Source organism: Rattus norvegicus, chromosome 2 (assembly GCF_021556685.1).
Source record: "Rattus norvegicus strain SHRSP/BbbUtx chromosome 2, alternate assembly SHRSP_T2T, whole genome shotgun sequence".
Lineage (NCBI taxonomy): Eukaryota > Metazoa > Chordata > Mammalia > Rodentia > Muridae > Rattus > Rattus norvegicus.
The window spans coordinates 168,218,861-168,244,923 of record NC_141535.1 but is presented as its reverse complement, the minus strand read 5'-3'; the positions used below and the strand labels follow the sequence as shown (position 1 = coordinate 168,244,923).

Genomic DNA, 26,063 nt, shown 5'->3' with positions numbered 1-26,063 from the left:
TAAATGACTTCCCATGGAGAATGAGATAACATGATTAAAAACAAAACATTTCAAGATCAGAACAGAAAGAGAAAGAAAATACGTGAGCATGAATTAGGAGAGAGATGTTTGGGAATTCCAACATATTCTGAAAAATATCTCACCTAAATTACAAGCTATTTCTATATACACAGGAGTAGGGGAGGGAAAGGAAAGGAAAGACAAAGCAAAGCAAAGCATTATCTTCAGGTGGGAATGCCATTAACAGACACAACAGAAACCCCTATGGCACCATTTAATGATGGGTGAATTGTTTAGAAAGCAACTAGACCTGTCCAAACAATGAATGCTTGCTCTCCAACACCTCCCTTCAGTTATACCAAAAACAAGCGAAGGAATACCCTTCTCTGTACTTCTAAGCACTAGTTCACCCTGAATCCTAGATGCAGTCTCATTTTTTATTTCACTGCAAACAAGAGCTCTGGGGTGTATAGGAAATGATTCTTTGGCCTGGGCTTGTTGCCCGGGCATGATGGGAGAAACTCTGGTGGTTAAGCTGTTGGGTGACTAAACCTTGAATCCCTGTGTCAAACGGTAAAGAAACTCATCAAAAGAAGTGGGGGTCAGTCAAATCCAACCCTATCAATCCAACAAACTATCACAGGGTAAGCAAATTGATCAATAATTAGTTCCCATGGCCTTTATGGTATTAGTAAAATTCTTAAAAAAATAATCAAGGTCAAGTTTCTAAATGGAATTAAGTCTTACTAGCTCCTGGTGGTAACTTTGAACCTAGACTTTGTGGAATTTACCCAGGTTAGAGGAGAAATTTTTTTAACTTTCAAGTTAGAGATTCTTAAAAGATATGTATGCATGTTTAAGATACAGAATAAAAAAAATAGCCAAGGAATGTGGCATGTTTGAGGGTCAGGAGTGAACTCATAGCCACATGTATGATAAGAACAAACTTGACCAAAAGCTTCAGCTGCTGCAAGGAATGCTCTTCTCATGGTCAACATCAATCTGCTCTCAGACTCCAGTTGTGAAGATTTAGTGAGATCAAAGTTTGATACATCACAATGAAGACTTTTAAGGAAGATAAAAATAAAAGAGGCAAACAAAGCAAGCAGCATTACAGTAAATTCGTTCATTTTCCTCCTTCCTTCCATCCTTCTCCCTTCTATCAGTCATTCATTTGTTTATTCATATTGATTGATTGAGGGAGGGAGGGAGGGAGGGAGGGAGGGAGGGAGGGAGGAAGTCATTGTCTTAGCAGCCTATGTAAGCATTTTACCACTGAGCTACAGTGTCTGCCCCTTTCAGTTTGTCAATGCAAGACTGTTTCAACAGTCTTGATACACAGGTTGACCTTAACTCTGGTAACCTGTAGTCTCAGTCACTTGAGTGACTGAGATTACAGTCAAGGGCAGCTGCTGCAAATATGACATTTAAAAATGTGGTCTCACTCATTTAAAAATGAGTGCATTCAGCATGATGACATACGTCAAATTTTCCTTCTTGTAGGTGTTGCTCAAAAAGTAAAAAACAAAATAAAACAATACAAAAACAAAATGCCTATTTAGAAGAACAATGTCTTTAAATCCGAACTTGTCAGTATGCCTGGCACTGGAATAAAGGTAATAAATACTTGTTGCCCCTGCATGCCAAACACTGAGCTCAGGATCTGATAATTAGTCTTCACAATGCTGTTGGTAGAAACTTTTCTTTTCTACCCTTTGTGGGTAAGTCAATTAGCTGAGAGAAGGTCATAGAGGATAGATATATCAAACTAGATGAGAAACACTCAAAGCCAAAGAAACAAAGGAGGCCCAGCAATCCTACTGCAGCCAGTGTTGCTTTTGAGTACAATGACTCAAGCTGTACATTATGTGGGTTTTGATATCATTTAAGGAAAATGCATATTCTTTGCATTCAATTGTGTTCTTTACTCGATCTGCATGGTTGTATCCTTGATGTAAAGACCCAAATCGAGAAGTGAAATGAAAAAGGAACTTGGTTGTCATACAATCCTGCCTTTTTACACATTCCTGTTAGGTAAAGCACACCCATGATAGGAAACCAGATGATACATTGGGAGGCAAAACCATTTCTAAAAAAATCTTGTTTGTTAATAAAGAAATAGTGTGGTAGAATACTGATAAAAGTTTGATATCAACTTTAAAATAACACAAGTAGTTTATAAGGGTTTACTTAAGAGATGAGGGGAGGAAGAGAAAGGAGAAGCAATAGAGGAAGACAGGGTGAGAAGAAAAGTGGGAACAGAGAGGAAAGACACCCATAGGTCTTCATCTGGAGCTCTCCACACCTGATCACTACTTTAGTAGTAAACTCACTCCTTCCAATGTCAAGAAACCTCCAGTGAACCAAACTACTATACACAAATTGAAAAGCGCTGAACTTTAATCATAGAAAAATTATGGAAGGGAACAAAGATGCATAAGAGGTGCACATTAAATCAGGCTTGATTTCAGCTACATTAGTGCCCTGGGAAGACCTAGTTGCCAATTAACTTCCTGTTGACCATATAACCTGCACTTCCCAGTGCCACTGGACCAGGCAGCTGCATATGGAAACTGCACAATGGCTACCTTCATTACCTGAAGTGGCTTTCACTTAGCTTATTGTTGTAATTTGTCTCCCCAGTGCCAGAAGAACTTGAACGATAATGCTCAGAACTCACTCAGCACTGCCCACCAACGCTCTCTTCCCCCAACCAGTGGAACTGACATTTAGTGATCTACACTTTGTTCCCAAGTATTCGTATCAGTAGTACTTTTTACGGCCATTATCAAGCCACTTAAATACTGAAGAACCCAATCAAATGCATGCTCTTTGCTACTTGAAACTGGTGTGAATGTTTTGGAAGAACTCCATACAAATGAGCTGCTATAAACTCAGTATTAAGTTAGCTATGAAAGATATAACTGTAGAATGTAGGAGGGAAGGACCTCATAAAATGCAGTAGGGTCCACACACAGATTGCTTTCAAGCAATGGAGTTTTCATTTGTACTGAAGGAAAGCCAAGAGGAAACTGCCATAACTGAAGCATTATGACTGTGATTTTTGGAAGAAAAAGGACAGTATTTAACTTAACAAATTGTGCTTCTAAAAGAGAAAGTCCCTGGCCCTAACTGAAGAGGAATAAATTAAAATTCAGTGTTTACGATATGTGTCTCATTTTAATGGTTCTCCACTTAGGTCACCTCCTGCACCAGCTAACATCTCCAAAGGCTTCCTAAGTTGGCTTCCACTAAGTCCTAAAGTTCTATATGAAGAAACCTGTTGAGGGTATCATCTGTTACTCTCTTTCACTTTCAAATTGCTTTGGTTTTTATGTATTATGCAGTTACATTTAATATGTAAATACTACCACATACCATACCTGTTGGAACCAAATTAATCAATTTTTGGATGAAAAAAGATTTAGTAAAACTAAAGTCATCAATCTATTCTAGAGACATGAAGGCATTTTCAGTAATCAGTTATAAATCTTGACATCAGTTTAAAGCGCTAGATTATATCTTGGGCTCTTAGCATCCTGAAACTTCATTAATCTCTGTCTCGCAGGCAGAAGGGGCTCATTCATGGATTTATGTATTGTGACTATTTATGTTTTGCACATTTATTTTGGATCCAACATCAAGGGGAGTGCTTTGTGGTCTTATTTTTATTTTGCAATCATTAATCTCTGATAGGTGTTCTACCCTAAGCTGAATATTTGTCTCCATACCTCACTCTAGAACTTTAGAGGAGCATGTTTATGAAGGCACCCAATTAATTGTGAAAGTTTTCTCTTAAGCCAGTTGACATTCTGAAGCCTCTTTTGAACCAAAACTCCTGGTCTTTATTCTAGATTGAATCACTATTCAAACTATGGGCTGACTGCATGTATTTTTCACTCTTACTTATGAAAGATTTTTCATGTAACCTTTTACTTATCACATGTTATGATGCTTTGAACCTTTCTTCATTCCGAGGAAAAAGAATAAAGATTGTGAGAGAGGAAACGCACAGATTTCTCAGTCTCTATTTCAGGTTGTATTATGCTACACCGTATTCCTCAGTACAAATCAGTTCCTTGCCAATACACAAGGAGCACATGAGGTTAGGAGGGAAAAGTTGTAGGGAGGAACTAGCGGAATGGAGTGGAAGTGGATTTGATCAAAACAGTATATTCATTTATGAAAAAGAAAATAAATACAAATATTAAAATAAAAACTTGAAACTGTGTAATGCTGTAAGACAGTTCAGTGGTCAATTCCTTGCTAAGTGTATTCTAAATTTCCATTCTCAAAAAAAAAAGAGAAGAAAAAACCACACACACACACACAAAACAAAAGCCACCAAGGAAGTGAAAAATCAGAAACAAGGATTATTACAAGAAAAAAAATCCAAGGATTATTCGATTATTCTCTCTCTCTCTCTCTCTCTCTCTCTCTCTCTCTCTCTCTCTCTCTCTCTCTGTGTGTGTGTGTGTGTGTGTGTGTGTGTGTGTGTGTGTGTGTATGTGTGTTTTGTGTTAGGGTTTCTTATTGTAGCGGAGGCTAACTAGGTACTCACTGTGTATTACGGTTGGCTCCAAACTCAGCCTCCTAGGTGCTGGGAGAACAGGTATATGCCACAATCATGTTACATTTTTATTTTTAAGTTGAGGGTCTTTAACTAAATTTTTATGTGTATAGGTGTCTTGTCTGCATATATGTCTATTGCCACCAATGTGCCTGGTGCTTCAGATACAGAAGATGACGTCAGAACTCCTAGAACTGAACTGACAGATGGTTGTGAACTGCCATGCAGGTTCTTAGCAGCAAACTCAGAAAAGAGTAGTTAACGCTCTTAAGAGCCAAGCCACCGTTCCATTCCCAAAACATTGAGAATCAGAAATTAAAAGTTGAGATTCTTAATATAAAATGAAGTTTGAGGTGATGAAGAAGAAATAGTGACTAATGACTGAAGTCTTTAAAGTGCAGTTAGCAAGTCTATTATGGGAAGAGACACAGGATACTATGTCTTGGAGAAAACAGCTTAAATAAACAGTAATTCCACAGATCTTATCAAAACCTTTCAATTACACACTTTAGTGATGTGACATTTAATGGTGAATGGTAAACTTCTTTCAGAGTTCTGAAGGCGACTCCAAGGGCCACTTCAGTTAGAACTAAATATGGTCCCTGCAAGAGAGCAAGCCAGCAGGGGTCCCAGGAAATCAAAAGAAAATAAATCTCTGGTAGACTTGGAGTTCTTTTGTTACATTTATCAGTAATGGTACTAAGACAACCCAGGACGGTGTCACTCATCATATGCCTTAAAGGAAGGAAAATACTTGTGTCAGAATGCCTGAGATGACTTCTAAGGACCTCATCCAGCAAATGTGTCATGTGCTTTAATACCTCCTCATTCAGGTGTTGTAAGTCAAGCCTAGGCATGCAGTGTGCCTCTCACTTCAAGGTCTCACCCATTTCTTTCTCTACAACAACTAATTACATTTAATGCTATTTCATTAACTTATACGAGGAAGAAATGGACTTTTTACTGAATCACAATGCTACTCTATTAGAAAAGGCATTTCCTTCATAAGAATTCAAAATAATATAAACACACAATTTCAGAGGTGATATTAAACACTGCAAAGATTTATTTGCAATATATTAGCAGTATCTACCTTGAATTTTACTTTAGAGTCGTGGATAATTGCCATTTTAATGTATTTCTATTATTCTTTTACTTAAAAAAGAAAAAGAAGTCTTTGGTGACATAGGCCTTTAATCTCAGCACTTGAGACTGAGAACCAGGTCTCTAGAACTAGTTCCAGGACAGCCAGGGCTGTTACATGGAGAAACACTTTCAAAAACCAAATAAGGAAACAAAAACAAAACAAACAAACAAAAATTTTATCACAAGTCCTAGTTTGCTTAAATTATGTGTATTAGAAATGCTGGAGAGAGTCTATATGGCCTTTTAAGTCAAGATCTCTAAAAGACTACCTGCAGTGGAGGCTGTCCACTAGCAAGGCAGTCATCATCCCGCCATCGCCTTGACCTAAATGGAAATAAAGCCTGTAACAAGAATGCTAGTTCCTATCCACAAACAGGAACTCTATAAGCATATAAAATGCTAATTGGATTACTTTTTAAAATTGTATCAAATACTAGAGGGGGATATATAAAAATTGAGTTTGTGTGTGTGTGTGTGTGTATTTGTGAGTGTGTGTGCGTGCAAATTCATGTGAACTTGAAGTAATCTTAACACATACATAGTACTATTGAAATAGACAAAAGCTTGTAACATGAAAGCAGCTTAGGCTTTTCAATTGCATAGGTCACGGAGTGGGTCACCTGGTTATGCCTACCACAGTTAATGAACAAAGTATGATCGGTATCCTAGTGGGGCTGGCTAGAAAGCAGGTATCAATTAACCAAGGTGCAACGCTCTTCGGGTTGGTTTGCAGGAAAACCTCTAAAATAGTCCAGGTCCAAAATAGTAATCTTTGTTTCAATATGTGCAAGTGAAGTCATCATTCACAGTTGAGCTTCTGATGACACAGGATCAAAGACCCCTTAACATGATAAACACATTAAAAGGAAACAGGCAACTCCTGAAGAGACCTGATGACTACATACTTTCATACAAAACTCCCTATAATCTCTAATTGTTATTATTTGGTTAAGAAATAGCTTTTCCTTCTTCAATCCTATCAATGTCCTTCCTATAAACTCAAAACATAGGCACTTAAGCAAGATTCTTATCTTATTTCACTAGTTACAGAGAAGCATGCATGTAAATCTAAGAAAACACAAACAAGTAGCCAAATAAACTAATCCAAGACATGAAAATTACAATAGAAATAGCAATGAAAATTCAAATTAAAATGAAATTAGAAATGAAACATTTAAAAAATTTAATTAGAGACCCGGTGAGAGAGAGACCCAACCACCTGGTCAGGTGGGCACTCCTGAGGCTGCAGAGCGGAAGAGACCACCAACACTGCTCACCCCTGCCCACATCCCTGGCCCAAGAGGAAACTGTATAAGGCCTCTGGGCTCCCGTGGGGGAGGGCCCAGGAGCAGCAGGACCCCTGCCAGAGACACCGCCTGACCCTGAAGGAAACAGACCGGATAAACAGTTCTCTGCACCCAAATCCCGTGGGAGGGAGAGCTAAACCTTCAGAGAGGCAGACAGGCCTGGGAAACCAGAAGAGACTGCTCCCTGCACACACATCTCAGACGCCAGAGGAAAAAGCCAAAGACCATCTGGAACCCTGGTGCACTGAAGCTCCCGGAAGGGGCGGCACAGGTCTTCCTGGTTGCTGCCGCTGCAGAGAGCCCCTGGACAGCACCCCACGAGCAAACCTGAGCCTCGGGACCACAGGTAAGACCGAATTTTCTGCTGCAAGAAAGCTGCCTGGTGAACTCAAGACACAGGCCCACAGGAACAGCTGAAGACCTGTAGAGAGGAAAAACTACACGCCCGAAAGCAGAACACTCTGTCCCCATAACTGACTGAAAGAGAGGAAAACAGGTCTACAGCACTCCTGACACACAGGCTTATAGGACAGTCTAGCCACTGTCAGAAATAGCAGAACAAAGTAACACTAGAGATAATCTGATGGCGAGAGGTAAGCGCAGGAACCCAAGCAACAGAAACCAAGACTACATGCCATCATCGGAGCCCAATTCTCCCACCAAAACAAACATGGAATATCCAAACACACCAGAAAAGCAAGATCTAGTTTCAAAATCATATTTGATCATGATGCTGGAGGACTTCAAGAAAGACCTGAACACACTTAGGGAAGCACAGGAAAACATTAATAAACAAGTAAAAGCCTACAGAGAGGAATCGCAAAAATCCCTGAAAGAATTCCAGGAAAACACAATCAAACAGTTGAAGGAATTAAAAATGGAAATAGAAGCAATCAAGAAAGAACACATGGAAACAACCCTGGATATAGAAAACCAAAAGAAGAGACAAGGAGCTGTAGATACAAGCTTCACCAACAGAATACAAGAGATGGAAGAGAGAATCTCAGGAGCAGAAGATTCCATAGAAATCATTGACTCAACTGTCAAAGATAATGTAAAGCAGAAAAAGCTACTGGTCCAAAACATACAGGAAATCCAGGACTCAATGAGAAGATCAAACCTAAGGATAATAGGTATAGAAGAGAGTGAAGACTCCCAGCTCAAAGGACCAGTAAATATCTTCAACAAAATCATAGAAGAAAACTTCCCTAACCTAAAAAAAGAGATACCCATAGGCATACAAGAAGCCTACAGAACTCCAAATAGATTGGACCAGAAAAGAAACACCTCCCGACACATAATTGTCAAAACACCAAACGCACAAAATAAAGAAAGAATATTAAAAGCAGTAAGGGAAAAAGGTCAAGTAACATATAAAGGGAGACCTATCAGAATCACACCAGACTTCTCGCCAGAAACTATGAAGGCCAGAAGATCCTGGACTGATGTCATACAGACCCTAAGAGAACACAAATGCCAGCCCAGGTTACTGTATCCAGCAAAACTCTCAATTAACATTGATGGAGAAACCAAGATATTCCATGACAAAACCAAATTTACACAATATCTTTCTACAAATCCAGCACTACAAAGGATAATAAATGGTAAAGCCCAACATAAGGAGGCAAGCTATACCCTAGAAGAAGCAAGAAACTAATCGTCTTGGCAACAAAACAAAGAGAATGAAAGCACACAAACATAACCTCACATCCAAATAGGTATATAACGGGAAGCAATAATCACTATTCCTTAATATCTCTCAATATCAATGGCCTCAACTCCCCAATAAAAAGACATAGATTAACAAACTGGATACGCAACGAGGACCCTGCATTCTGCTGCCTACAGGAAACACACCTCAGAGGCAAAGCAGACACTACCTCAGAGTGAAAGGCTGGAAAACAACTTTCCAAGCAAATGGTCAGAAGAAGCAAGCTGGAGTAGCCATTCTAATATCAAATAAAATCAATTTCCAACTAAAAGTCATCAAAAAAGATAAGGAAGGACACTTCATATTCATCAAAGGAAAAATCAACCAAGATGAACTCTCAATCCTAAATATCTATGCCCCAAATACAAGGGCACCTACATACGTAAAAGAAACCTTACTAAAGCTCAAAACACACATTGCACCTCACACAATAATAGTGGGAGATTTCAACACCCCACTCTCATCAATGGACAGATCATGGAAACAGAAATTAAACAGTGATGTAGACAGACTAAGAGAAGTCATGAGCCAAATGGACTTAACGGATATTTATAGAACATTCTATCCTAAAGCAAAAGGATATACCTTCTTCTCAGCTCCTCATGGTACTTTCTCCAAAATTGACCATATAATTGGTCAAAAAACGGGCCTCAAGAGGTACAGAAAGATAGAAATAATCCCATGCGTGCTATCGGACCACCACGGCCTAAAACTGGTCTTCAATAACAATAAGGGAAGAATGCCCACATATACGTGGAAATTGAACAATGCTCTACTCAATGATAACCTGGTCAAGGAAGAAATAAAGAAAGAAATTAAAAACTTTTTAGAATTTAATGAAAATGAAGACACAACATACTCAAACTTATGGGACACAATGAAAGCTGTGCTAAGAGGAAAACTCATAGCGCTGAGTGCCTGCAGAAAGAAACAGGAAAGAGCATATGTCAGCAGCTTGACAGCACACCTAAAAGCTCTAGAACAAAAAGAAGCAAATACACCCAGGAGGAGTAGAAGGCAGGAAATAATCAAACTCAGAGCGGAAATCAACCAAGTAGAAACAAAAAGGACCATAGAAAGAATCAACAGAACCAAAAGTTGGTTCTTTGAGAAAATCAACAAGATAGATAACCCCTTAGCCAGACTAACGAGAGGACACAGAGAGTGTGTCCAAATTAACAAAATCAGAAATGAAAAGGGAGACATAACTACAGATTCGGAGGAAATTCAAAAAATCATCAGATCTTACTATAAAAACCTATATTCAACAAAATTTGAAAATCTTCAGGAAATGGACAATTTCCTAGACAGATACCAGGTATCGAAGTTAAATCAGGAACAGATAAACCAGTTAAACAACCCCATAACTCCTAAGGAAATAGAAGCAGTCATTAAAGGTCTCCCAACCAAAAAGAGCCCAGGTCCAGACGGGTTTAGTGCAGAATTCTATCAAACCTTCATAGAAGACCTCATACCAATATTATCCAAACTATTCCACAAAATTGAAACAGATGGAGCCCTACCGAATTCCTTCTACGAAGCCACAATTACTCTTATACCTAAACCACACAAAGACACAACAAAGAAAGAGAACTTCAGACCAATTTCCCTTATGAATATCGACGCAAAAATACTCAATAAAATTCTGGCAAACCGAATTCAAGAGCACATCAAAACAATCATCCACCATGATCAAGTAGGCTTCATCCCAGGCATGCAGGGATGGTTTAATATACGGAAAACCATCAACGTGATCCATTATATAAACAAACTGAAAGAACAGAACCACATGATCATTTCATTAGATGCTGAGAAAGCATTTGACAAAATTCAACACCCCTTCATGATAAAAGTCCTGGAAAGAATAGGAATTCAAGGCCCATACCTAAACATAGTAAAAGCCATATACAGCAAACCAGTTGCTAACATTAAACTAAATGGAGAGAAACTTGAAGCAGTCCCACTAAAATCAGGGACTAGACAAGGCTGCCCACTCTCTCCCTACTTATTCAATATAGTTCTTGAAGTTCTAGCCAGAGCAATCAGACAACAAAAGGAGATCAAAGGGATACAGATCGGAAAAGAAGAGGTCAAAATATCACTATTTGCAGATGACATGATAGTATATTTAAGTGATCCCAAAAGTTCCACCAGAGAACTACTAAAGCTGATAAACAACTTCAGCAAAGTGGCTGGGTATAAAATTAACTCAAATAAATCAGTTGCCTTCCTCTATACAAAAGAGAAACAAGCCGAGAAAGAAATTAGGGAAACGACACCCTTCATAATAGACCCAAATAATATAAAGTACCTCGGTGTGACTTTAACCAAGCAAGTAAAAGATCTGTACAATAAGAACTTCAAGACACTGAGGAAAGAAATTGAAGAAGACCTCAGAAGATGGAAAGATCTCCCATGCTCATGGATTGGCAGGATTAATATAGTAAAAATGGCCATTTTACCAAAAGCAATCTACAGATTCAATGCAATCCCCATCAAAATACCAATCCAATTCTTCAAAGAGTTAGACAGAACAATTTGCAAATTCATCTGGAATAACAAAAAACCCAGGATAGCTAAAGCTATCCTCAACAATAAAAGGACTTCAGGGGGAATCACTATCCCTGAACTCAAGCAGTATTACAGAGCAATAGTGATAAAAACTGCATGGTATTGGTACAGAGACAGACAGATAGACCAATGGAATAGAATTGAAGACCCAGAAATGAACCCACACACCTATGGTCACTTGATTTTTGACAAAGGAGCCAAAACCATCCAATGGAAAAAAGATAGCATTTTCAGCAAATGGTGCTGGTTCAACTGGAGGGCAACATGTAGAAGAATGCAGATCGATCCATGCTTATCACCCTGTACAAAGCTTAAGTCCAAGTGGATCAAGGACCTCCACATCAAACCAGACACACTCAAACTAATAGAAGAAAAACTAGGGAAGCATCTGGAACACATGGGCACTGGAAAAAATTTCCTGAACAAAACACCAATGGCTTATGCTCTAAGATCAAGAATCGACAAATGGGATCTCATAAAACTGCAAAGCTTCTGTAAGGCAAAGGACACTGTGGTTAGGACAAAACGGCAACCAACAGATTGGGAAAAGATCTTTACCAATCCTACAACAGATAGAGGCCTTATTTCCAAAATATACAAAGAACTCAAGAAGTTAGACCGCAGGGAAACAAATAACCCTATTAAAAAATGGGGTTCAGAGCTAAACAAAGAATTCACAGCTGAGGAATGCCGAATGGCGGAGAAACACCTAAAGAAATGTTCAACATCTTTAGTCATAAGGGAAATGCAAATCAAAACAACCCTGAGATTTCACCTCACACCAGTGCGATTGGCTAAGATCAAAAACTCAGGTGACAGCAGATGCTGGCGAGGATGTGGAGAAAGAGGAACACTCCTCCATTGTTGGTGGGATTGCAGACTGGTAAAACCATTCTGGAAATCAGTGTGGAGGTTCCTCAGAAAATTGGACATTGAACTGCCTGAGGATCCAGCTATACCTCTCTTGGGCATATACCCAAAAGATGCCTCAACATATAAAAGAGACACATGCTCCACTATGTTCATCGCAGCCTTATTTATAATAGCCAGAAAATGGAAAGAACCCAGATGCCCTTCAACAGAGGAATGGATACAGAAAATGTGGTACATCTACACAATGGAATATTACTCAGCTATCAAAAACAACGAGTTTATGAAATTCGTAGGCAAATGGTTGGAACTGGAAAATATCATCCTGAGTGAGCTAACCCAATCACAGAAAGACATACATGGTATGCACTCATTGATAAGTGGCTATTAGCCCAAATGCTTGAATTACCCTAGATCCCTAGAACAAACGAAACTCAAGACGGATGATCAAAATGTGAATGCTTCACTCCTTCTTTAAATGAGGAAAAAGAATACCCTTGGCAGGGAAGGGAGAGGCAAAGATTGAAACAGAGACTGAAGGAACACCCATTCAGAGCCTGCCCCACATGTGGCCCATACATATACAGCCACCCAATTAGACAAGATGGATGAAGCAAAGAAGTACAGACCGACAGGAGCTGGATGTAGATCGCTCCTGAGAGACACAGCCAGAATACAGCAAATATAGAGGCGAATGCCAGCAGCAAACCACTGAACTGAGAATAGGTCCCCTATTGAAGGAATCAGAGAAAGAACTGGAAGAGCTTGAAGGGGCTCGAGACCCCAAAAGTACAACAATGCCAAGCAACCAGAGCTTCCAGGGACTAAGCCACTACCTAAAGACTATACATGGACTGACCCTGGACTCTGACCCCATAGGTAGCAATGAATATCCTAGTAAGAGCACCAGTGGAAGGGGAAGCCCTGGGTCCTGCTAAGGCTGAACCCCCAATGAACTAGTCTATGGGGGGAGGGCGGCAATGGGGGGAGGGTTGGGAGGGGAACACCCAAAAAAGAAGGGGAGGGGGGAGGGGGATGTTTGCCCGGAAACCGGGAAAGGGAATAACACTCGAAATGTATATAAGAAATACTCAAGTTAATAAAAAAAAATCAAAAAAAAAGATAACTGTGTAAATCAGTTTACTTGTCCACAATAAATAGACACTATTATAAAGCAATCTCATTTATAACAGTCATGCATACCTATGGCTAGGAACTATATAAGAATTATGTGAAGAGGGTAAAAAGAGAATGAGAAACACAAAACAAAATCAGCAGTGACCTATGTCTTCATTGCATTCCTATCTAAGAATAATAATGTTGTACAAAAGTTACCCACCACATATTCACTTATGAATTTAATATAATTAGATTCGCAACCTCAAAAAGAATTTGGGAGAAAGCTTGCCATTAAAATGGAAGAATGGTCTGGGGAAAACCTTTTGTTTTTTAAAGAGGATAATTTAAGAACTTGCTTTTTCTGAGTATCGAAACATGTTAAGACAGTGAGTTCAAACTTAAAGGATCAGTAGTGATTTGAAGAGGAATGTCCCCCATAGGCTCCTTTATTTGAACTCTTGGTCTCTGGATGGTGGCACTGTTTGGGGAGGTTATGGAATCTGTAGGAGGTGCACCCTTGCTGTAGGAAGTGTATCACTGGGGATTGGGCTTTGAGGATTTATAGCCACAGCCCCATTTTACTCTCTGCTTCCTGTGTGTGGTTGAGGTGTGACCAGTCAGCTTCTTACTTCTGCTGCCAGACCTGCCTGTTTCCCCTGCTCTTCCAGTCTCTGTGGACTCTATCCTTGTCAAATAAACAATTTTTCCCTCAAAAAAAAATTTAATTAAAAATCCTCAGTGGAAAGCATTAGCAACATGACACAACAAGGAGAAGACAGAACATTAGAGCTTGAAGATGATATAAAGGAATTGGCTCGATCACAGAATATGATGATTGTTATTATCCTTCATTTCTAATGATGAGAATATTCATAAACACTGGAACATCATGAATAGACCAAATCTATAAGTTATGGACATAGAAGAAAACGAATTACAGGTCAAAGTCATAGAATATACTTTCAATAAAATTACAGAAGAAAGCTTCCCAAATCAAGGAAAAGAAATGCCTAGTAAGGTAATAAGCAGGTGAAAGATCAAATAGAAAGAATTAGAAAGACAAACTTGGGATGTTTTATAACTGGAATGATAAATACACATACACACACACAGAAAAACACACAGAGACACGGACATACACACACACACACACACACACACACACACACACACACACACACACACACACACACCCCAATTACTGAAAGCTGAAAGAAAGAAGGATCAAGAAACACATAAAAACACGTACATCAGAATCATAGCTGGTTTTTCAATGGGAACATTAAAAGCCAGCAGAACTTGGAGCCATGTGATTGATCCAACTTCTGAAAGCTGCCAATTGGACTATTCCACCTGACAAAACTATTTGTTGTAATTGAAAGAAAATGAAAAACTTTCCATCAGAGCAATAGGCTAAAGAAATTTACAATCATCAAACCATCTCTCCAAAGAGCACTAAAAGGAAAACTTTGACTGGAGAAAAAGAGAAGATACTATAGGGGAAATGAATGAAGCTAAGTCATGGCTTATGTGAATTAAGTCAAAGGAGACAACACAAAATCAACAAAGTGATGGCAATTAAGAAATTATTCTTCCAATAATAAGTCTGAATATCAGTGGTCTCAATCTCTCAATCAAAATACACAAGCTTATTAAAGAATTAGAGAACAAATGCATATTTTTGCTCTGTCTCAGAAAAAAATTCACCTTCAAGAATAGGTAGTGCCTTAGAGTAAGAAGTATATAAACAGTAGTGCTAAATGTCACTGTGGACTAAATGGACCTAACAGACAACTACGAAGTATCCCAACCTAACTTGACAGAACATAAATTTTCTAACAGAATAAAAATATGTATGGTATTAAATTAAACAAATTTTAATTATAAAGTATGAGGACATGGAAGAATATTTGTCTTAATGTATTGTGTTTCGTCATATTGTGGAATGAGGGCATCTGTCCTAGAACCGTGCTATGTGCAACATCTGTGAAGAACCAAATAAGGCTCGTGTTGAGCAGCAGCAACGGCAGACGACAATCCATCACAACACTCTGACTAACAGATACTGACAGTTGACAAATCCATAGTCCTCAATATGCAGCTTAGTAATGTTGGAGCGTACAGGCAAGTGCTATGAAACACATCCATATAATTTTGGGAGAATTCCCCACCCTTTCTGCAATTCTGAACAACGAAGAGAGAAAACACAACTCTTAAATATGCATACAAGTCCCCAAACCAAGTCACAAAATCTTAGTCAGAGTGTAAGAACACTTCTCCAACATGGGACGAAAACTGCTGCCCAATTTATAATTTACAGCCACTGTCCCATGCTTCCATCCAAGGCAGTGACAACAGATCAATGCCATGTAGAGCTCCTGGTATCAGCATCTCCAAACATGGCTGATGAAAGGTCTCCTGTGCCAGCCACAAACAAAGGAGAACCTGTGACAAGTAACAATCCACAATAGTGACCAGGGATTTGGTCTTCAGAGGTTCTATTACCTAACTGATACCAAATCCAAGCTGGATCATCCTCAGTATGTGTGTGTGTGTGTGTGTGTGTGTGTGTGTGTGTGTGTGTGTGTGTATTTTTTAAGAATTGTGGCATTCTTTTCCCCTCAATAGTCTCAATTTCATGACATGACATATTATATACATGTACAGATATACTTTTTTTTCTAAAGTAAGATAGAGGCAAGGTACTAGAGATTTGGGGAAATATTACCACGCTTGTTGAAATGTTTGCACAATAATTTAACTAACATTTTCAATAAAGTTTATTGAAATAATTCCTGTAAGGTTTGGAGAGCTAGCAAATTAGGTAAAGTGTTTAGTCTGCAATAGTAAAATCTCTGGTTCCATACCCAGAACCATCGTCATCAACAACCACAACACTCACATTTTGAGCATGGTGGCATGCCTGGAATCTTACTCCTGAAAAGGTGTGACAGAGGTTCAGTGGTGCTCTCTAGCTGGCCAGCCTGACAAGAACCTGACAAGTTCTAGGATGATGAGTGATTGCCTTGGGAAAAAGGGGGAGTAACTTTTGAGGAGACACTCCTGAGATTGTACTTTAGTCTTTACATGCAGGGCATGAAGGACTGATGCATGTGTTTTTTACAGACACATGTGCAGGAGAACATATGCACTCATACATACACACACACACACACACACACACACACACACAAACACACACAAAGACATACTATGTTCCAGGCCTCACTCCTGAACTAACTCCAAACTTTTAAATCTTTGTGGTCTTAAGTATACAGTATTGATTATTGAATTTTTTTCCATTTGTTCCAAATCTTTCCATACAACTCCATTCAAATGTCTGTCTTTTACATTTCTTGCAAGAGTTTTGGCTACTTTCTCTAAGAAGTACATACAAAGCTCCATCCTAGAAGACATGAAAATAATTGCAACAAAAGGAGGTAGTAGAAATTAAAGAGAGACAGGATCATGACTTATGAAGAGGAACCCTGCACTCATGGGTAGATGTCAGACAGAAATCGAGTAAACTGGTCTAAGCCAAGTTTAGTCACTGTAACAATTGTATAAAACCTTGATGCAGTAAAATACTGTCATCCCCTGACTTCTTCCTAAGCACACAAAAAACATAGTGCATTTTCATAAGAATCTAGTCATTTGACAAGTACTTCTGATGACTGGAGACAAACACTTGTACTGCTCTCTAAGCTTTCAGTCCTAACAAATACTGTAAAACCACAACCATTTTCTTTGATCTTTGGCCACATAAATAATAATTTATTTGAACTTCATGCTCTATATAAATAAATGGTCACTGCTTAAATTAGTTTGACAGGATAATGTTGAAATGTGAGTCAATTGGTAAGACAAAATTTTGGAGAATATTGGTCATATTGTACCACTGAAGACTTCCCCACAGTATCTATGTGTAGGTACATTCCAAGGAGCATGCTATTTTGCCCAAAGTAAAAAAGCAAAAATTTAATTTAAAGGCTTCTTTAGGAGTCAAGTGGAATTTCTCTTCACCTGATAAAAACAATGAATTCTGTCCTTGGTTAGAGTAGACTTCTTCAGAACATTGACATGAAATATCTATGGGCACAGCGAGATGGAAGGGACAGTGGCCTCTCCCCAACTCCAATATCCACTGAGCTGCTTTGTTCTTTGCCCACATATTAATAACTGGCAATAAGTCATGCATTCCTTACAGTACCTGAGGCACCAAGTTTCCGTCTACCCCATCCCCACAGAAGAAACCACCACGATGGCTGTACAGGGACTTAATTCCAAGTCATTTACAAAATTACAAGGAAGGGAAACGCATCTGGGTTCTGAAGCAGCCCAGAACCAAGATGGCATTCTCTCTCCAAGATATGCAGTACTGGGGGATTTTGTTTTATCCATTTGGCGAGGATGGCATTAGTTTATTTTCTTTATATATAATTTGAACAACAAAATTTGAAAAACTATTATATCCAAGCAGATATCATTGATAGATGGATAAAGAAAATCATTTTTTACAAAGTAAGAAAAGTTTGATAGAAATTTAAAAGTAGACGGGCTGGAGTGCATGTAAAGGCTGTGCCCATTCATTCTTTCCCTAACACCCATCCAGATGCCCAGCAATAAGTAAAATGGTGACAACACATGGGAGTCAATGTTATGCTAACTATAGCATCAGGTTCCATTAATTAAGACTGATAACCATCAAATAGGACTAAATGAGTTGCTAGAAGTATTATCTTATTGTTAGTAACTTCAAAACAGTCAAAACTGAGGTTAAATAAAAATTATTTAAGAAAGTTAAACATTAGTACAATATTTACTCAAAATGCTGCAGCCAACTTTAAGGAAAAAAAGTAAAGTCCTCGCATTTCATGAGCATTGAGAACAACATCATAGTCAAGCAAAACCATTTTATATATTAAAAAATCAAAAAGAAAAACCCTGTGGAGGGTCACACCTGATTTTCCACATTTTTATTTAAAACTTCAGGTATGTTTTGGGAGACAGTTTCCAAATATTTATGACGGGAAAGTGTCAATCTGATATTTTGATACTAGATGAAACATTGTTCTATTTATCCTTTGCCTGTTTCTTAGGCTTTTAAATACTGGTGTTTATGCAACACTGCAGAGTAGGTTATATATATATATAACCTATTACTCCAACGTTACAACGTTAATAAGAACTTTTCTTTCTAAGAGATGGGAGCTATGTTCTGGGCTCTCACTGTGTGTGGCCCTAGAAGGAAACAAGGTCTTACTTTTTTCACTTTTCTTAAACAATCTCTTACACTAATCTACCAGGGTATGTGTACAAGGATTCTCCCCTTTCTTTTTCTATCCTCTCATCAAAAAGAATCAAAGATATTATTAACTTCTTGTGAGCCATCATAAAACCTAATATATCATTTATTAACAAATTTATACATATTTATCTTCATTACTTGTCAATGAAGTGTAACAAGGGAACCATATTTATTTTTGTGAATAATTGTCTGAAATAGATAAGTGTTAAACTTTAAACCTATGGAATAAAGTTTGTAAGCTGTGGCTCGTTGTAGTAATACATTAAAATCTCCCAGGGCTTGTTTTAAAACTAAGCCTAGCTAGTGACTCCGATTGAACATAGCAAAATGGAGAAATACATTTAATTTGTCTTCTTACAAGTTATTTGGAAATAAAAAAAATTGTTCTTACTCGTGAGAATTTTCCTGCTATGACGTGATAATGAGAACCACAGAGAGTTTTTCTGCTGAGATGTTCATTCTATCTCACAAATAAAACTACAGAGTGAGCTTCTTATAAAATATAACTCAGTTTAAAGTACATATGTGTGTGTGTGTGTGTGTGTGTGTGTGCGTGTGTGTGTGTGTAACTAGAGTTTTAAAATCCATTCCCTGATATAGGCTTTTTGTGTCAGATGTAAAATAGTCACTACATTGATTGTGCAAAGCTGATAAGGCTGATTATATGGCTTAGTTTTTATAAGTCCTTGATTTAAAATAAAACGTGTATACTTCGTTCATTGACTATAGTCAATACTTCATTAACTGCCCCAACTTGGGCTTCTTCTTATCAGGATGAGTACCAACCAATTACATCACAGTCCACTTGTGCCCCTAGTGCCTCAGACACACACACATGAGCATCTGAAGAACACTTGACAACATCCCTGTTACTCTGGCTCTTTTTTGCCTTCCATGTATTCCAGCTGCAATAAAGGTAACACACAGCAGCAGAGACATTACGATATGCCATCAGATCCTAGATGAGCCTGAGAGAAAATGGCCAAATTTCTAGAAAATCTTAATGAGCAGCAGCTACGGGGAATGGTGTTGAGCAAGGCCTATGTAGCACACCTTCTGACAGGAAGCTAATCATCTACTGAGGCCTGCGGTCCATGCCTTTTGTATCATTACAAAACTAGGAAGCCATTGTGGTCTGCATCGCCACAGGTCTGGCTTCACAGCTGTGAGTTTGCTGACAGTCCAATCATTGTGTGTAGGGAAGTGGGGATTCCAATAAGAGAGCTCATCCAGGACACAATGAAATAAATGTATGGGGAGTGGGGGTTATGCAGGGGCAATTGCCCTGAGCAAATACCACAAGATCCTTCAAGTCCTCTCTCCAAAAAGCATCCTTTCTTCCTTTGGACTTTCTTTTATCTGACTGACAACTAACACTGATGAATTGTTGCTTGGTCAGTGCTAATGCATGTGGGGGTGGGTCAAGGGAGGGTGACATTTAGCAACATACAGTGATAATTCAAAGCATTCTGCCAGACTTAAAAGCATTGTCACCTTTCAGATTTTCACTCATCAAATCCCACTATTCTGCAAACAGTTGGTGAGGGTGGAATGGATGTATTTATAGTACAGAGTGAGGGCTGCGGGAGATCTAAATGGTAGCACAAGAAGTACCAAGTCAGCCACCAAAGTAAAGTGTGTGAAACTGGAACAAAAGCAATTGTCTGACATCATCAAGTTGCACTTCTTAGGTATGTAGGACCCTACATTCCTACATTCACATACTTTAATTTCTTTCATCCCATAGCCTGCTGTTCCGTTCAGGATGATTAGAATAATTATAACCACATTATGACTTCTCAATAAATCCTTAAATCCTTAGTGGGTCATGTTCCCAGTTCTATTCAGCAAGCCCATTGACACTTGTTGTTTGTCTGTAAACATGTATGAGGCTCATCAGCCAATCAAGTGCTGAGGTACAGGCTCGTATCAGACTGCCGAACGACTTCCACCACTTAATGAAACACTAGAGATCTCAATTTCACTTATTACTTGGAATACACAAGTGGGTTTCCCATGATGCAACATAGGGACTAGGTCACGTTTGTGTAACCGTTTCATGTGACACATGGAAGTTATATTCGATGTATGTTTAGATGGCATTTAGTCCAACAAGCTATGTATGCAGCCCTTGAATTCTGTCTTCATTTCCTATAGCATCTCTCAACCAGGATTCTCTATTGTGGCCACTGAACCGACCTGAACTGGGCAGTAGGAAGCAGAAGTATGTGAGCAGATGACGACGTTAGAAAGACTCTGTCTAATCCTAGGCTGTGTCAAGCTGTTAAATCGTCTTCAATTTAATGTTTAAATATATTATTAGGAAGATTATTTGAAATGTAATAAAGGAAATACTATGAAATCTAAGATGGAAACAACATTAAGAATGGAATAGCATCTTTGATAATCTATAAAGAAGGTTAATGACGATTTCCAGTACAAGTCTAACATCCCAGGATGTCTGCTTTAGCATCAGTCACACGTAATAAAGAGTTCTATCACAAGAGAACAAGCTACATGCTTTAAAATCAGCTTGCATTCTTCTGTTCCCTTTCAGCTGTCTTATCAGCCAATACCTAAAATTTCCCCATCTACTCAGTGATATAAGTTGTGCATAAGCAGTCAAGGATTTACATTTTTGCATAACTATTCAACATAAATATGATAAGCAAAGTTAAACAGTGTTAGGTTTATACCAACAATAGATACAAAATTAATTTTGGAGGGTAAAGAAATGGTGCTATATTAAGTGTAAAAACGTTAAAACAGCACATAAAAACATTGATTTTTTTTAAAGTAATATTAAACACAATTTAGGTAAAATAGTATTGACTGCAAATAGTGCTGCCTTTCCAGATCTTCATTCTATCCATCCCTAAATCTACACATAGAATCGACACTAAATAACACAGATTTAAGTAACTTTCAAAAATTGCATCTTTAAACTGAGAAATGTTACTAGCAAAATACATTAATATATCATATACCCAAAGTCTTAGATAATATTAGGAAGCTGCAGTTGTATTTCATTATCTAATATGACGTCCATTAAAATAAGTTAAAAAGAATTATAATATTAAGCTTCTACAGTGACCCTTAAATAATAAAAGAGTGAGAAATAACACATTTTTATCTATTCTTCTCAAGACAAAAATCCGTATGTCATTTCCCACTAATGCTGAGCTGATGGTCAATGAGCCAGGCCTGAGGAGCATGCTGTCTCCTTTGTTTTTCAGATGTATGTTTATGTATGATAAATGTGTGTGTATGAGAAGCTGGAGGGCAGACATATACTTCGTGTTATGCCTCAGGCCTTTTCTATGTGAGTTTTTGAGTCAGGATTTCTCACTGAGCAGGAGCTCACCACCTAGGCTACACTGGCTGGCCAGGGAGCCCAAGCCTTTCTCTGCTTTCCCAGAGCTGAAGTACAAGTTATCATACTTGGCTTTTTAAATTTTGTTCTGGGGATCAAAACCAGATCCTCGTTTGTTCAAGGTAAGCACTTTATTCTGAGTCATCTCCCAGTCTGTTATCTTCTCAAAATGACTAAAAAAATCAGCACATTTCCTTTCACTACATTGAAGAGGTACTTGGTATTTCTAATAATCTACAGAGAAATGCTTAAACTGGCTGTGACAGTTATAATGCAACCTTTGTGGTGAAAATAATCCAAACTAGAGAACATGATCTGATGTTGGTGTTCTGATTCTCATCTTTCAAAGGGGAGATCCAATTAAAAAAGCAAAAAGCTGACTCAGCGGAGTAAGGAGAATCTCAAGGTTGTACTTACTGGCATGATAATACTGTAGTGGATGCAGAATCCGGGTTCAGATGGAAAATACTCATCAGATACAAATCTTATCCTGATATGATTTCCTTTAGAAGTCTGCTTTCCTGGCACAGTCCCAGAACCACACCAGCGTCCTAATACACTTCCATCACTGGGCTCCTCAACTTCTACAAAATCATACCTGTGAGGAGGCAAAGGGGGCAGAGACTGACGTCATTGCTTATCTAGGCAACAGAAAATGTATGTGTACAATGTATCTATGGAGCACATCTTGAGTTGTCTCCTGTCATACTTGAAAAGAGAGACTGTGAGATGGGAAAGGTAAAGAGAATTAGAAATGAAGACCCAGTTGGAAAAATATGAGACTTTTCTTTCAAAGCTTTCCAATTTGCTAGTAACAATTGAGATTGATCAGACATTTAAAAAAATATTTTGTGTAAGCAAAATTATATGACTTTGAACCCATGAGTTATTCAAGTTCCTGTCTTAGTTCCTACCATTATTGTCCAAATTTCCTAGTTAGAAAAGATTTTTCAGACTTTACCAACCGTTACTACTTTAGAAAAGTACAGTACCAAAAGGATACTGAGGCTCTGCTAATGCTTGTCGAGTCGAAGCACTCTATTTGATGTTGGGGTAGTTGATAACATACATTATTTCCTTATAAAGAACTTGGCAGATATTCCAGCTCTCTTTTGCTTCCTAGGGTGGACACTGTGACTAACATGTGTTTAGTAATTGCTCTCCTACTGAGGAATATGTCCCCAGTTTAACTAACACAGAGACTAATGTTTTTTTTTTAATTTTCTTCAACAATTGCATTTATAATTAAATGATAGAGTCTCTGGATTGAATTTATGAATAATAAAACATACAAAACTTTTAAAGAGAGAAATCTGACATGCTTGAAAAATTATTGATAAGATTTTAAAATATAATGGAATATAAATACACTAGACAAAAATCAAAACCAACATTTTATATAGTATTATATTTTAAAGACAAAATTGTTAATAAGAATACAATATATATACACATATATACACATATATACATACACACACACACACACACACACACATATATATATATATATATATATATATATCAGTATAGTTACAGATCTTCCCCTAGGAAACATAACATTTTTCAGCTTTATTTTCTCACAAGAACTAAGAAACTAAAATACTTTAAAATAACCATGTACACTCTGTGTTAAATAACTCCTGACCCAGAGTTGCCACTCAATGAAGCTTGCTCTAGATCTATGCAGCATTATGCCTACCTCCATAAACCTATGTTTTAAGATACCCTAGAGAATTTAAAAGCATCAAAAAGAAAACATTCGCTATCAAAAGAAGACAATTGTTATGTCATTTCCTAAAACAAATCCAGACCTTTAAGCTGTGTAGGCTCAAGTCAGCCATTACTCATTACAGGAGTCTAGAAGGACGGAAGTTGGTCTCCATGTTGACGTGACAAGAGTAGACAGAGTCAAGTAGAGTAGAACTAAGTTAAATCTTATGCATAACTGTTTAAAGAGCTGGTTTAGCCATTTTTATAACAAAACTGCCCAGAAAACAAAGTTCCTGCTTGGGCAGCTCTGTTCTGTTCAGGGAAAGTCAACCTGTCCAACTGGATTTCTACCACTGCTTACATAGATGTTTAAGTGTGTTAGGATACAGGGAGGAACACTCATTTCCTTGGGCTTAAGATGCATAAATCAGACGGTAAAATCTCTAATGAAAGTGCATAGTGAAATGCCGGAAGAGCAAGGGCAATTTTAAACGGCTAGATTAGGATCGCTTTACGAAAGACTTAATATCTGGGCTGTGAATGTGTACTGATTACCTGACCTGAACTGAAAAGGCAGGGGAAAGGAGATGCATTCTAGCAAGAGACACAATAGAAATGTAATATAAGAGGGAAGCATGATCAACTGTGAAAATAGAATGACAAACAAAGAAAATGACACAGACCAACCTGGGAAAAATTGGTGTAGGCACTAAGAGTTTAGCATTTCAGACTTGGCTGTCAGAATTTTACTTGTCACACAAGATCATAAACAGAGATGGGCACAGCATTAATAGGCCCTGTCCTCCCTTAAAGTATTGAATTCAATACATTAAAAAGCTGAAACTTTCATACCTATGAGTTCCTAGTTTCCTTTTAAATTTTGAGATCTGGTAATATTGACTATTGTTACTCTAATGTGATTCACAGAGGCTTCAGTATGGTGTCAGTTCCAGGACATGAAGTGTTCTTGTTCATTTCATTGTCGTTCCCCACACACCTGTAGTCCAGGCACACAGTAAAGGCTTGATAGGCACACGCGGGGTGAATCGGCAAATGTGCACTTGAACCTGACCGTGACTGAAGGTGGAATTGGATGGAAATAACTGTAGCTGAGAAGTGCTGTTTTAAGAGTCTTAGAAGTGTGGATTTGCTGCAATCCATGTATTTTACATATGCAGATCTCATTTATTTGTACTAACTGACACAATTGTGCATCTAGGTTTGCCATGGCTGTAGTATATACAACATAACCAATGAACAAATGCCAGATACACAGTCATCACCAATCTGAGAAATTTGAAGAAATGTTTCAGATGTGAGCATAAAGAAAGGGTCCTTTAAACAGCAACCTGCAAGGAAAGAAAGTCTGGGTGCAATCTTGAGCAGGGCACAAAAGCTGAGGAGAGCGGGAAGAAAGAATTCTCATCAAAAGCAGACAGAAGCAGAAGCAGTCAGTAGCGCAATGCCTCAAAGACACTCAAAATTAGTCAAATGCACTCACTGAATTTGACAATCACAAAGCCATTTTCAACAAGTAACCTGGGAAGCAGGCATTGTGTTAAATAGTTTCCTGTGACCATTTGCAAAGTAACTATTAAACTGTTAGAAAGAAAACACTAGAAGGAAAAAAAATAGAACAATTCTTGTCGCTCCTTTCATTGTATCTAACTTTCCTTTATGTTCAAAAATAAATACCATGTAGGTTTACTTGAGTGCCAGTTTCCTTTAAAACACTTTAAAAGGGTTTCCTAAAGCACAAGACAACACTGGGGCTATAATGTTAAGACCTTATTCTGACCCAACTGTGTCTTGGGCTGAGTGTTTGTCTAGGGTGCAGACGGTGTGAGGCTGACGCCCCGCGCTGTAAAATCAAACAACAAGAAGTCTTCATTTGGCCCTTGTCTAATTTGCATTTCGATGCAGAACTTGCTAGAGCAGGGTGGCCAGTCCATTATGATTTCATGAAGGTTTTCTAATGAGTTTGGTGTCAGATTTAAAACAAGTTCTGGATTTAGAGCTGTTTACCATGCCCTATTTAGACACATCTGAAGTTCTGTTCACTATTTTTTTTGAAGGAGTTATGGAGTTTTCCACTTTGTAGGAAAGAAAAAAAAATTCTCAAATGTATACTTTGTCTATGAAACAGAAAATTTAATATTAAACTACTAATTGTTTCATAGTAAATTAGGCACTTCAATTTTTGATCCCCACAGCTACAATTATACAATAATATAATTAGGAAATTTATCCAATTATTCTAACTTTCACAGTCCTATCTAATAATCAGCAAGGCATCTAGGAAACTTAAGAATAACAATAGAACAGTTATTTATTAAGGCTTACATTTCCTCTTAAGGAAAAGAGCACTATCAAAA

The 26,063-nt window shown here is 38.1% G+C and overlaps 1 protein-coding gene across 2 annotated transcripts in view; it reads right to left on the bottom strand.

The window, feature by feature from the left end:
- Pdgfc (platelet derived growth factor C) overlaps window positions 1-26,063 on the bottom strand; it is a 184,293-nt gene that overhangs the window by 28,373 nt on the left and 129,857 nt on the right. For both annotated transcript variants that reach the window (XM_087634789.1, NM_031317.1), the window contains 1 exon segment: window positions 22,393-22,573. In XM_087634789.1, coding sequence (XP_087490915.1) covers window positions 22,393-22,398 — 6 coding nt within the window. In that variant the 5' untranslated portion in view covers window positions 22,399-22,573.